This window comes from Theropithecus gelada, chromosome X (genome assembly GCF_003255815.1).
Source record: "Theropithecus gelada isolate Dixy chromosome X, Tgel_1.0, whole genome shotgun sequence".
NCBI classification, from domain to species: Eukaryota; Metazoa; Chordata; class Mammalia; order Primates; family Cercopithecidae; genus Theropithecus; species Theropithecus gelada.
This window is the reverse complement of record NC_037689.1, coordinates 83826257-83840120: the sequence shown is the minus strand read 5'-3', so window position 1 is coordinate 83840120 and position 13864 is coordinate 83826257. Positions and strand designations below refer to the sequence as shown.

The window sequence follows — 13864 nt, the reverse complement described above, 5'->3', positions numbered from 1 at the left end:
CCATGATCCCAGCTACTCAGGAGGCTGAGTCAGGAGAATCGCTTGAACCTGGGAGGCAGAGGTTGCAGTGAGCCAAGATCATGCTATTGCACTCCAGCCTGGGCAACAAGAGTGAGACTCCGTCTCAAAAAAAAAAAAAAAAAATGCATTTCACTTTCTGTACCACACTAACTCCTAGAAAGTGCTGGGGGAGAGGACATAGCAGTGCCACTGAGAAGGCTCCAAGTAAGGGAGGGTTTCTGATCAGTGACCTTTCACCTACCATTAAAAAGCTAAAGATCTGACCAGAGTGTGGAAGAGACAGGTCTAAAAATAAGTGCTTCCTCGATAATAGGAGATTGGTTAAATGAATTACAGCATACCCATACAATGAAATGCTATGTACGATGTTATAGAAGAAGATTGACATGAAAAATGTCCACGATATACTTTTGGGTGAAAAAGCAGGTTACAAAATGGGACATAGAATATAATCCCATTTTGGTTAATATATATAATAACTAACATGTATCGAGTTTTTAATATGATCATATATATGAGCAAGGTGCTGATCAAAGTGCTTCACATGAATTATTCTAACTACATGACAACCCTGTGATGTGGGTATTATAATTATTGTTTTACTTATGAGGAAACGGAGGCACTAAGAAATTAAATCATCTGCCATAGTTCACTTAAGTGGCAGAGCTGAGATATAGACTTAGATATGTTGGACTCAAGAACCCGAACTCTTAACAGTGACACTATACCTATGCTTATACTTATATAGACAAAAAGTCAAGAAAGATAGATACCAGGATGTTAACAGTTAACAGTGGTCATTTCTGGATAGTGAGATTATGAATTACTTTTGTTCCCTTTATACTTTTCTGAGGGCTCTGAAAATTTTATGATTTACATGGATTATTTTCATAATCAGAAATAAAAGGAAATAAATTTCCATTTTGGGAAAAAAGCAAGCAAGCCATTGTTTCCAACCTGGAGGTGCAAACCTCTGAGGAGTGGAAGAGCAACTTAATTACACAAGGATCCCAGAAACCTCTACCTGACCCAAGCCTTGTTTAGAATGAATAAATAATATGCTTGCAGCACACTTTTCTTTCAAATGCATATAAATACTGTCATTATGTAATATACACAGTGGCTTTAGTTTGTTACATATTATCATGTGGAGAGCCATGGCATTGTAAACGTTAAAATACTTAGGCGATGGTTGGGATCTAGTGCTAAAAAGAAAAATATATATACAGATCAACTCTCTTAGCTCAAGTGTCTTCTCAACAATTTACTTCCTTTTTTTTCTAGGGGAGGCAGGAGGAAATACAGGAGAAAAACTGAGAATTCACACATTATTAAAAGTTAACCCAGGAGGCTTGCTTCCTGGAGAAGACAATTTACAAGGATGAGAGAGCATGGAGAGGGAGTTGGTGTAGGCCCAGGATATTCTATTCCGGAAAGACAGAGTGCTAATCTCCCCATATTGTCAGGGGCGAGTCTCCATCCTCAATCACGGAATGTCAGCACATCAGTAGAGCAGTGGTGCCGTGAGACCTGAGTGCTAACATTTGCTCTAGGGCCAGGCTGGTTTCCAGTAAACAGGAAGACCTAGAGTGGGAGGGCAAAGTAGGCAGAATTTTTTCTTTTGCCAAAGTGCCTCAAAGGTGAGCACCTGCCTTCCTTCCTTTCTCTCATTCTTTCTTCTCCCCTTTTGTAATGTGTTCCTTGTCTTCTGTCTCTGTATGGCCTCTCATCCCCCACTCAAGTCCCCAGGACATATGCCCCCATAGGACTCTAGTGATCTCATTACATGTGAGAAATCATCCAACCATAGACCCCAAACTAAGATCCTCACTTACTGATCCTTCTCTTAACACCAAGGCCCTAGGGCTTTCAGGCATTAAGAGCAGATATACTGACAAATAAGATATGGTCCCAGTCTCTTTAGAGGCATGCAATCTTCAGGTGGAAAAAGCAAAAAACAAAACCAAAAACCACATACACACACAACCACATTTGCTTTAATGGGCATAAAGTTACAAGAGTCAAAGAGAGAAGTGAGGGCTTTGCTTCCCCCGTCCCACTTTGGCCTGTATTTGAGACTCACCTAGGAATCACGCTCCACACCCCACCCCTGCTCGTGGAAGCTTGGAAGACTGGCTTACTCCAGAGAAAAACAGTCTTCACTAAGTCAGTGGCAATGGAAAAAAAGGAGGGGAGGAAGGGAGATTGTTCTATATTAAAAGAAAAATAAGATCTTGACAAAGGGATCAAATCTGAATCACTATAGTCTTTGAATCCAGCTATCAATCTGCAAGAAATACAGAGGAACATGCTGAAGCACTGTAAGTATGAGATAAGCAAAATCCAAACTGTGGGAAATTCTACAGGTCAAATCCTGTGAGCTCTTCAACAGCTAAAGCATAAGGAAAGGAAAGGGGTGGAGGGGGAACCGACTTAAACTCTTCAAAAGCACCAAAGTCATGGAAGTCGAGGAAAGACCGAGAAACTAACCCAATCTGAGTATGTGGTTAAAAAAATAAAATAAAATAAAATAAAAACAGAGACACTGTCACAGATTGGAGGAGACAAAGGAGAGATGATGATTAAATGCAATGTGAGATTCCAATGGGATCCTGGGACAGAAAATGGACATTTGTGGAAAAAACTGATACAGTACAAATAAAACTTGGTGTTTAGTAAATATAAATGCACCAATATTGGTTTCTTAGTTGTGATAAATATGCCATTGTTAATAAGATGTTAATATAAAGGGGAAGCTACACGAAGGGTGTAGAGAACTCTCTATACTATCTTTGCAACTCTCTCATAAATCTAAAACTATTCCAAAATAAAAAGTAAAAATGGCCAGGTGTGGTGGCTCATGCTGGTAATCCCAGCACTTTGGGAGGCTGAGGTGGTAGGATTTCTTGAGCTCAGGAGTTCAAGACCAGCCTGGGCAGCATGGTGACACCCCATCTCTACAAAAAATAAAAAATTAGCCAGGCATGATAGTGCATACCTGTAGTCCCAACTACTCAGGAGGCTGAGGCTGGAGGATCACTTAAGCCTCAGAGATTGAGGCTGCAGTGAGCTGTGTTTGCACCACTAAACTCCAGCCTGGGTGACAGAGTGAGATCCTGCCTCAAAAAAATAAAACAAAATAAAATAAAATTAAAAAGAGAGAGAAAATTTCAAGGACAAATCAATATTTAAAATGGGGAAGACTAAACCATAGTCATTAGGGAAGTACAATTAGGTAAGAAAACCATAGAAATGCAAGGAAAAGATGACTCTGAATGTCAAGATGATGGTTACTTTGGGAGGAGGAAGTGGTGGGTTGTGGCTGGAATGGGGCACATGGAGAGCATCCTGGGGTGGATAGAAAAGTTCATCTTCTTCACCAAGTGGTGGTTACAAGGTGTTTGTCTTACAATAATTCATTAACCAATACATTTGTTTTAAGTGGCTTTCTGTATCTGGGTTCTATTTTATCATGACAAACAAAGAGCAAGAGACTGAGACATAAGGCATGTAACATCCAAATATAACCAGTGGACCTTGTTTGGATGTGATTCAAATTGGCCAACTATATAGAAAGATATTTGAATATGGACTGGATATTAGATATTATTAAGGAATTATTAAATTTGTTAAGGGTGATATGAAAGAAAACATCTGTATTTTTTGTAGATGCACAGTGATGCATTTAGGGGTGAAATGACATGCTATCTTAGAATTGCTTTAAATTACTCCAAGGAAAAAAAAGGTGGGGAGATAAATGAAACAAGTATGGAAAAATATTAATAGTTGTTGAAGATGAACATGAAGATAAAAATTTGTTGCATCTTCTCGCTTTTTGTGTGTTTGAAAATTTTTATAATAAAAGTTAAAAGTGGAGCAGCCCCAAAGCAGCCTGCTTCAGGGCAACAAAGGCCAAATCCCAGGTGCTCCCCACACCACAAATCCCCAGAACTCCCTTCTCAGCAGTCATCTCCCTAAGGTCACAATCCCTACAGTTTCTGAGTAGCCTGTGAGGGGGTTTCACCTTCTCTAGGTCCCTGTGTCACTCCGACTACATGGCAGTCATTCTCACCTTTCTCCATCTTGATGTGCTAATAATCCTAGGAAAGACAGTCAAAGGGCAAATGGGCTGGACCAGACCTGACGGGGCAGTCCTTGTACTTCAGAACCTGCCCCTGCAGTGGGTGGGGGACAGGGAAGGACAAGAGGGAAGAGGGCAGGTACAAGCTCCTCATAGTCATATGCATTCACGATTAAGTGAACTTCCAGAGGCTGGTAGCACCTTTGGTTGGAACACTGTTCTGAGATCTCTGCCTCCCTCAGGCTCCCAAGAATCATGCCTCATTCCAAGCAGCCTAGTCACTTCCAGAGTCTGATGCTTCTGCAGTGGCCTTTGAGCTACCTTGCCATCTGTGAGTATTGACCCAAGAGTGCATAGCAAGAAGCCAGAGTCAGAAGCCAGGGCCAGATCTAGGGTGACTTTCAGGGCCATGTGAAGTCTCATCTCGAGCCTTTCCATCATCTAAGATTGTACTAGAGGGTAAAACCAAGGAGTCTCGAGTTCCATGAGTGCCCTGGAGAAGAATGAGATAGAGCCCCAGGAGACAGTGAGAATATGTAGGGGGAGGGGCGGGGGATGGAACAGGGTCATGATGGATATGAGTAGATCTAGTTAATTTCAGCCACTTCCTAATCCTTACTATCTGGAGAGGAAAAGTGAGGCCCAGGGAATGCTCCCTTATGATCATGGGGAATAGGACAGAGGAAACATTAGCATCCCAGACTTAAAGAAGTATAGCCTGGGTTTGAACCATAGAGTTGTCTATTCTGGGAGTGGGGTGGTGGTAGCATGGGGGAAGACAGTGTCCATGGAAAGAATGGTGAATGAGCAAAAGGACAAGCATCGTGGATAGGAAATAGTAGAAGGATGCAGATGCTGAGTGGGCAGTGTGTAAGAAGATATGGATAGCATAGGGGTGAGGGAGAGTGGGCTAGTGGCTTAATGAGGGATGATGGATAGGGAGGGAGACAGGAGACAAGAGGAAAAAGATGGTTACCAAATGGGGGTAGGAGGGGAAAGAAACTGGTAGGAAGTAGAGAGCAGGAGTACAGAGATAGTGGCTGTACAGGGAAGCAGGTGGACAGGGATGACAGGTAGGCAGAGAAATAAGGCTTGTGTATGGTAGATGATAGAGGAAATGTTTGAAGGACAAGTAGAAGTAGACATGGACGATGATGAACAGGACCTGGACTGTGTTGAGGCCAGGACCAGAGGCTTAGGTAATGTGGAGGGCTGGTGATGGGACTGGGCATAGTCAAGTTCTGCTGGCAGCACAAATTTGGTCTAACCTGGTCCCTCATCAGTTTGGATCTTGCAGCCACTGTTCATCTACTTGCTGTTTACATCCTTGTGGCCGCTACCAGCGCTTTACCTTGCCTGGTTGTTCCTGGACTGGAAGACCCCAGAGCGAGGTAAGACTCACAGACCTAGAAAGAAGAATGTTCCATCAGAACCTGCAGCCAGGGAGTCCCACTTGCCATACCACAGGCTCCTCATCCAAGTTCTCAGAGCCACAGGAGCTGGGCCAAACAGGACCATCCTAGGGTCTCCTCCTTTCCCACCTCTCTAGCAGAGCCATGCCAGGGAATCCCTGAGCCCGTGGAATGTATGGGGTGGCACACACTGACATCATCCCCTACTGCTTTTGTCTCAGGTGGCAGGCGTTCAGCCTGGGTAAGGAACTGGTGTGTCTGGACCCACATCAGGGACTATTTCCCCATTACGGTAAGTATCTCTTCCCCAGTGTCCCCAGAGTTCCCAAAACTCTGAGGCAAAAGTCATTTATGCCACATGACTAGAGTTGTCCATAAGGAAGATAAGTATCCCAGGGAAGTCTCAGTCTATGCTAAATATACTTCAAGATTCAACATTTCTACTGAGCACTCTATACTCTGCTAGGAAACTTTGTACACCCTTGGCATCACCTGCCAGCTGACACAGACGGAAGGCAAGCACCGTTCAGATCAGTTTAATAAGCATGGATTGAAAATCTACTCTGAACCACATGTTAGGAGCACAGGGAAATGAGTAGGATGCAATTCTCTGCCATCAAGGAGCTCACATCTAATGAGGAGGACATTAGTATAAAGTATATTATTTGTTTGGCACAAGGTGCAGAAGTAGTTCAGATGGGGGATAAGGAAAGGCTTCACAGACATGGTGATATCTAAGCAGGATTTTCCAAGTTCAATACAAGTTACTTAGATAGGCACTGGAAGGGGATTGGCGGGAAACAATGCCAGGAAGAGGTTCCAGAAATGTACTGCTATGCTGACCCTCAGGGCACTCTTTGGAGTATACAACAAACACTGCCCTGACTTTTAGAGCCAAGCTTCCTGATCTTCTTCACAAAAGTGTTCATAGACAATGATAACTTGCACAAAGCAAGCCTCAGATGGCTGAGGCTACTTCTAGCCGCAGGCAGGAGATCTGGCAGTTCTAGCTGTCCCAGATTGTTGTCCAATGGCCTCAGAGACCAATATCTCAGCCCTCCTGAAACCCATTCAGAAAATCTGTCGGAAAGCTCTGCTTTAGAGAGCGCCCTGATCCCTGAAGTGTCACCACCCTTGTGTCTGCCATGTAATCTCATTCCACCACCTCTGGCATTTCTCTCCACGGCTGCAGATCCTGAAGACAAAGGACCTGTCACCTGAGCACAACTACCTCATGGGGGTTCACCCCCACGGCCTCCTGACCTTTGGTGCCTTCTGCAACTTCTGCACTGAGGCCACAGGCTTCTCGAAGACTTTCCCAGGCATCACTCCTCACTTGGCCACGCTGTCCTGGTTCTTCAAGATCCCCTTTGTTAGGGAGTACCTCATGGCCAAAGGTGCTTCTGACCATACTTACTGGAGCTTCTGGTCCATGTTTCTGCTTGGAAATGCACCCTTTTAAATCCCATCCCCTCCTCCCCACCCCCCGCCCCCATGTCACTGTAGCATACTAGTCAAAAGCATATGTTCTAGAGCTAAGCTGCCTGGGATTGAACCTAGCTCTGCCACTTACATGGTCTTGAGCAAACTATCCTCAGTTTCCTCATCCATAAAGTGGTGCAGATGAAAACAGTCTGACCTCAGTTGTGGGATGATGACTAAGGGAGATGATGCAAGTAAAGAATTCAACACTGGCCAGGCGCAGTGACTCACGCCTGTAATCCCAGCACTTTGGGAGGCTGAGGTGGGTGGATCACCTGAGGTCAGGAGTTCAAGACCAGCCTAGCCAACATGGGGAAACCCCATCTCTACTAAAAATACAAAAATTAGCCAGGCATGGTGGTGGGCACCTGTAATCCCACCTACTCAGGAGGCTGAGGCAGGAGAATCGTTTGAACCTAGGAGGCAGAGGTTGCAGTGAGCCGAGATCACACCACTGCACTCCAGCCTGGGTGACAGAGGAAAACTCTGTCTTTAAAAAAAAAAAAAAAAAAAGAACTTGACACAATGCCTGCCACAGAGTATATGCTCAATAAATAATAGCTGTTTCTCTTAATGGAAAAAAAAAGGGTACCATTATACATGGGATTCAGAAAGTCCTTCTGGTTATCCCACTGAAAACCTTCCTACCAGTTTTGACTCAGTGCCTCCTGCAAAATGAAGATATTGCCTCAACATGAGCTATTCTGTTTGTCAACAACCTTTCTTCTTCACACTCTTTAGTACCATCTCATTGCTCCTCTCCTCCTAGGAACTATGGGAACAAGCCAGTGAAGAGCAGAGAATAGAGTGTTCTCTCTTAGCAATTTTCTCCTCTCCTGATCATTTTGCTCCTTGATTCTCTTTAGGTGTGTGCTCCGTGAGCCAGCCAGCCATCGACTATCTGCTGAGCCATAGCACTGGCAACCTCGTGGGCATTGTAGTGGGAGGTGTGGGTGAGGCCCTGCAAAGTGTGCCCAACACCACCACCCTCATTCTCCAGAAGCGCAAGGGGTTCGTGCGCACAGCCCTCCAGCATGGGTAGGTGGTCCCCCCAGAGGGGCAGTGCATGGTGTTCCCTGAGCAGCATGACCTTGTAGGTGAGGCCAGGATGAATCAGATGTGAATTTTGCCCTCAAGGAACATACTACCAAGTAAGAAAGATGGGTCATCCAGTCCTTCTGAGCTAGCTCGACTAGTTTCTGAGAGGTCAAACCATAAACCCAGGTTCAATATCAAGGGGCTTGGGCCAAAGCTGCGCTGGCATATAGATGACGCCCACATTATCTCTATCAATACTGATATCTACACCAGTCTGCTAACGGTAAGTGCACGGGGCAGTACAGTATAATGAGTGTGTGTGCAGGATTGGGAGTCAGGAGCCTGATTTAAAATCCTGGTTCCATGACTGTGCACTCTGGGACAGGTTCCTTAACCATTCTGAGCCTTGGTGTTTTTCATCTTAATGATGTGGCTAAGAACGGTACCTACTCCATAGGGTAATTGTGGGCTTTAAATGAATGTACCCCACAAAACACTTACCACGTCCCCGGCACACTATAAGAGATCAATAAATGTTAGTCACTGTGATTTAGGGGCCCAGGGCTGGAGCTGTAGAGTGCCCCATTGGGTCAGCAGGCCAGCTCTCTGGACGCAGGGACAATTGTCCTATTAAAGACTTAGAGAAGAGGGGAGTATTTCTTCCAAGGACCTTGCCTGAGGGGCCTGTTCACCAGTTGGAAGTATCATGTAGGGAAGAGCGCTCTGAGTTGGGAGTCCTGGGTTCTAGTCCAGGTCCTGCCACTCACTGACTGCCTGAGTGACCATCCCTTTCTGAACCTGTACTTCTGCATCCTCCACTGTGCCCTCCACGGCCTTTGCTGTGAGGAACCAGTCATGTAACATATGTCAAAGTGCTGAGAGATTGTTATTAGCAAGTCACCAAGATTTGGGTAAGAGAGATTTACTCTTCTCTCCCTCACGGAATTTGAGCCTGACTACCCAGGGCACTGTTCAGGGTGGATTCTCATGGTCTGTGGAAGGGAAACAACTTTTCTCTGCTCTAATCCTATAACCCAAGGACAGAACACTTTACGCATTGCCCCCTTGGGTGAAGGGCATATCACATAAAGTATGGGCATCTGTGCAAAATTACTGTCATCTTCTCTGTGCTTTCTACTAATACAAACAGAGTTGGATATTCCCCTCCTTGACACCTTCTGGAAACTTTTCATGATATGGGTCTTTCCGGGGATCTCTGCTCAACTTCTCTTGCTTCCCTGACCACCCCCTCCTCCAACCCCGCTATATCTTGCCCTTGTAATCCTGGCCCAGAGACAGCACTCTCACTGGCCTTGAAAATTTCATGACAAGAGACATTAAATAGGAAAACCCTGTTTAGTGCAAGAAAAAATGCTTTGTGTCACCAGGATTTCACCAAAATAGATGAGGGCCTGGCAAGCAAACAAATGTTCTTCCAGGATGGGTCTCATCCTAGACTGTGTTTAGAAAATAAATTGGAGTTTTCCTACAGGGCTCATCTGGTCCCCACCTTCACTTTTGGGGAAACTGAGGTGTATGATCAGGTGCTGTTCCATAAGGACAGCAGGATGTACAAGTTCCAGAGCTGCTTCCGCCGTATCTTTGGTTTTTACTTTTGTGTCTTCTATGGACAAAGCTTCTGTCAAGGCTCCACTGGGCTCCTGCCATATGCCAGGCCTATTGCCACTGTGGGTGAGTGCCACTCTCAGCCCCAATGCCACCTCAGGTTTCTCAACCTCAACCTCAGCCTGGCCCCACCAAAGAAGACGGCAGCAGAGGGGAAGGTGGGAGCTGATCTGGGATGCAAGAATCAGGCCAAAGGTAGGAGAGGGAGGTTAAAGGAAGAGGAGGTTCTAACACTTTCCTTTTCTCTTTTCCCATCTCTCTTGGCAGTTGGGGAGCCTCTGCCACTGCCCCAAATTGAAAACCCAAGCCAGGAGATGGTGGACAAATACCACGCACTTTATATGGATGCTCTGCACAAACTGTTTGACCAGCATAAGACCCACTATGGCTGCTCAGAGACCCAGAAGCTGTTTTTCCTGTGAATGAAGGTACTGCATGCCCAGGAGCACAGAAGTGCTTGCCTTGAAGAAGAGACTCGCCTGCCACTAACCAAAGAGAGGCAGGAGATGAGGGAGGTTATATGCGGTAGGGGAGGACATGAGGAATTCCTTCTTTGCCTTCTTGCCACAGGGCCCTTACAGGAGTTCTTTCTGAAGAGCTGCACACAGTCATTCCTCAAAGGAAGGCATCCTACTGCCCCTCATGCTGGGGCCTGATGCCTGGTCATCATTTGAGTCCCCTGGGACACATTAGCAGTCACTGCGTATTCCCCCAGCCCCTGGGCAACTATCTACTTTCTGTCTCTGTGGATTTGCCAATTCTGAACATTTTATATAAATGGAATAATACAATATGTGGTCTTTTGTGGCTGGCTTCTTAGCATCACGTTTCCAAGGTTTATCCATGCTGTAGCACGTATTAGTGTTTCATTCCTTCTTATGGCTGGACAACACTCCAGTGTGTATAGGTATACTACATTTGTTTATCCATTCACCACTGGATGGACACTTGGGTCATTTCCACTTTTTAGCTATTATGAATAGTACTGCTTTAAATACTCATGTATGTACAAGTTTTTGTGTGGTCATCTGCCATCCCCAGATATAAAGGCTTATCTTATGCCCACACCACTGACAAGCATGCCTTTAGGATAGATAAAAGGTACTCAGGATCATTTTTTAGTTGGCACGGGCATTTCCCATAAGTCACCTTGTCATAATGATCCTCTGACTTCATAGTCCCAGGGCACTTGCAACCATCCTCATAGCCTACTGTGGGGAATACACTTGATATCTATGTTTTAAAGCCTTACTAAATTCTGTTTAAAAGTTTTTCTTGCCGGGCGCAGTGGCTCACGCCTGTAATCCCAGCACTTTGGGAGGCCAAGGCAGGTGGATTGCTTGAAGTCACGAGTTAAAGACCAGCCTGACCCCATCTCTACTAAAAATACAAAAATTAGCCAGGTATGGTGGCACACGCCTGTAGTCCCAGCTACTCGGGAGGCTGAGGCAGTAGAATTGCTTAAACCCAAGAGGCGGAGGTTGCAGTGAGCCGAGATGGTACCACTACACTCCAGCCTGGGAGACAGAGTGAGACTCTATCTCAAAATAAATAAATAAATAAATAAATAAATAACAAATAAATAAATAAAAGTTTTTCTTAAAGTTGTATTCTGAGAATCTTAAAAGAGTAAATAAAAACACAGATGTCTCTTCCTTCACGAGGCAGCCAACAAGAGACACTTAAAAACACAGCAAATGACCAAAAGTTAAAAGACCATTTAGACTACTAGCTTTTCTTTCCCTTTGCTTAACCTTTAAATATTGGGTCTTGGTAGAGTCCCATCCTCTTCTCTCACATTCTACTGTTTCAGGTCTGAGATATCTATTTCTAACCCAGATGTTCCTCATAAGCAAAGAGCGCGATATATCCAATTTACCAATCTCCAACAAGCACCTCAACCTCTCAACATACCCAATACCAGTTGAGTCATCGTCCTTCTCCCAACTTCATAACTTATCACCAAATTGTATCAATTTTACCACCTTCATATTAATCCAACCTGTCCCCTTCTCCCCTTCTACAGTCACAATCTAGTCAAAGCCCTCAACATTCCAATACTATTTCCACTCCCTCTAGAAAAGCCCTCTTTAATCAACCCATCCATCATACTATTTCCAGGGCAATCTTGCTAAAACTTATATCTGACTTGTCATTTCCCTGCTTATACTGTTCCTACAATACCGCCACCAAAAAATCCTAAATTTTACTCTGGGTACCAATAATGTTCCTTAGATGTTAATGACTATTGCACAGAAAAAAATAATTCCGTGGGGGCGCGGTGGCTCATGCCCATAATCCCAGCATTCTGGGAGGCCGAGGCGAGTGGATCACCTGAGGTCAGGAGTTCGAGACCAGCCTGGCCAAAATGGTGAAACCCCATCTCCATCAAAATTACAAAAATTATCCGGGTGTGGTGGTGCATGCCTGTAGTCCCAGCTACTCGGTAGGCTGGGGCAGGAGAATCACTTGAACCTGGGAGGCAGAGGTTGCAGTGAGCCACGATCGCGCTCATCTCTTAAGACTACATCAAATCTCACCTTCCCAGTGAAGCCTTCACCAGACCAAATGAGTTACTCCTTCCTTCATTCTTCTATAGCCTTGTTGGTAGGGATTGATTTGCGATAAGGCTGGAAAGTACAGAGCTGAATAATACAATAAATAATGTAGACTAGGCTTTCAAATGATAAGGACTTAGTGAGCAGGACAGGGAATTACATTGTCTTTACAAGTGTACATGAATCATTCACAGCCATTATTTATGTATTTGAAAATAAAAATACTTTTAACTAGGATGTAAAAGGCAGAAATTCTACCTAGTATAATCACAGGATACAATACAGCAAACTTAGAAATAAGTAATTAAGGTAGAATTAGAGTCCACAGCTGAATTGGAATAAAAAATATTCTCCTGACAACTGGCTCAGAAAATAAATTTAGAGACAATAATAGAATATGTTGGAAGGAATAAATGAAATGTAAATATCGCACATAAAAATGTATGCAAATACCAGATCATCCTGGAGCATCTTCAAGCATCAGAAAGCAAAGAAGTGCTCAGAAAACACCTGAGGCAGGTGTGGTGTGTCAAGGGGACATAGGAGCAACCTGAAAAAGCTCTCAATGGCCAAAGTTGAAACAATTTGAGCAATAAGACAAATAACATAAGTAACATAGTGTTGAATTATAATCTGAAGTATAAATTATATATACATGATTCCATATTGATATAAATGAATGAGTAAACAAATAAATAGTGGGAAAGGGACAAATCTTTACAGAAGAATTACAAATAATATATGTAGATACGTCCCCTCAGGAGGTAGAACTTAATCCCCTCCCCACTCCCAAGTGTGGGCTAGATTTAGCAATTCTATTCCAAAGAATGGAGTGTGGGAAGTGAAAAAACATTCCTTTTAATGGCAAAAATGCAATCACTTTTGCCCCAACCTAATACTACTTTTCAGCAGAGAAACCAGGCAAACACTACCTTAACCCAGCAATCAAGGTTAACATTGAAACCGCCTTTGCAAAATTATGACTGAGACAATGAAAGAGATCTAACTTAACTGACTCCATCTTGCTTCTAACCTCCGAGCTGTCCTTGTTCATTCTTGGGCGTAGGCTGACCTAACTTTGGGAGAAACTTAGTTTATAGTTTAAACAAAGATGGTAACAGCCCTTTCCCAAAGCAGACCTCCTTCTTGCCTGGGGACTAGATTGCCTTTGTAGGACTAACATTAGCCACAAGATTTGAAATTACAGTTTAGGAGTCATGCAGCTGGAGGCTACAAGATTCTGACCCTCCTAAACTGCTCCTAAGATCTGTGCTTGAGATATTTTGCAGACCCTGCACTTGATGAATCAGCTGGCACCACCCAGATCAATAAACTGGCTCATCTGATCTTGCGGCCCCCACCTAGGAACTGACTCAGGGCAAGAAGACAGCTCCGACTCCCTATGATTTCATCTCTGACCAATCAGCATTCCTGGCTCATTGGCTTCCCTCCACCCACCAAGTTATCCTTAAAAACTCTGCTCCCTGACCAGCTGTGGTGGCTCATGCCTGTAATTCCAGCACTTTGGGAGGCTGAGGCGGGTGAATCACGAGGTCAGGAGTTCAAGATCAGCCTAGCAAATATGGTGAAACCCCATCTCTACTAAAAATACACAAATTAGCTAGGCGTGGTGGCAGGAGCCTGTA

General features: G+C 44.3%; 1 protein-coding gene across 1 annotated transcript; it reads left to right on the top strand.

Moving 5' to 3' along the window:
• Positions 1-4322: 4322 nt before the first annotated feature.
• Positions 4323-10453, top strand: AWAT1 (acyl-CoA wax alcohol acyltransferase 1). The gene is made up of 7 exons (XM_025373328.1): positions 4323-4433; positions 5386-5493; positions 5736-5806; positions 6707-6911; positions 7863-8034; positions 9527-9726; positions 9928-10453. Exons 1-7 carry the CDS (start codon positions 4358-4360, stop codon positions 10080-10082), a joined length of 987 nt encoding a protein of 328 aa, XP_025229113.1. The 5' UTR covers positions 4323-4357; the 3' UTR covers positions 10083-10453.
• The last annotated feature ends 3411 nt before the right edge of the window (positions 10454-13864 follow it).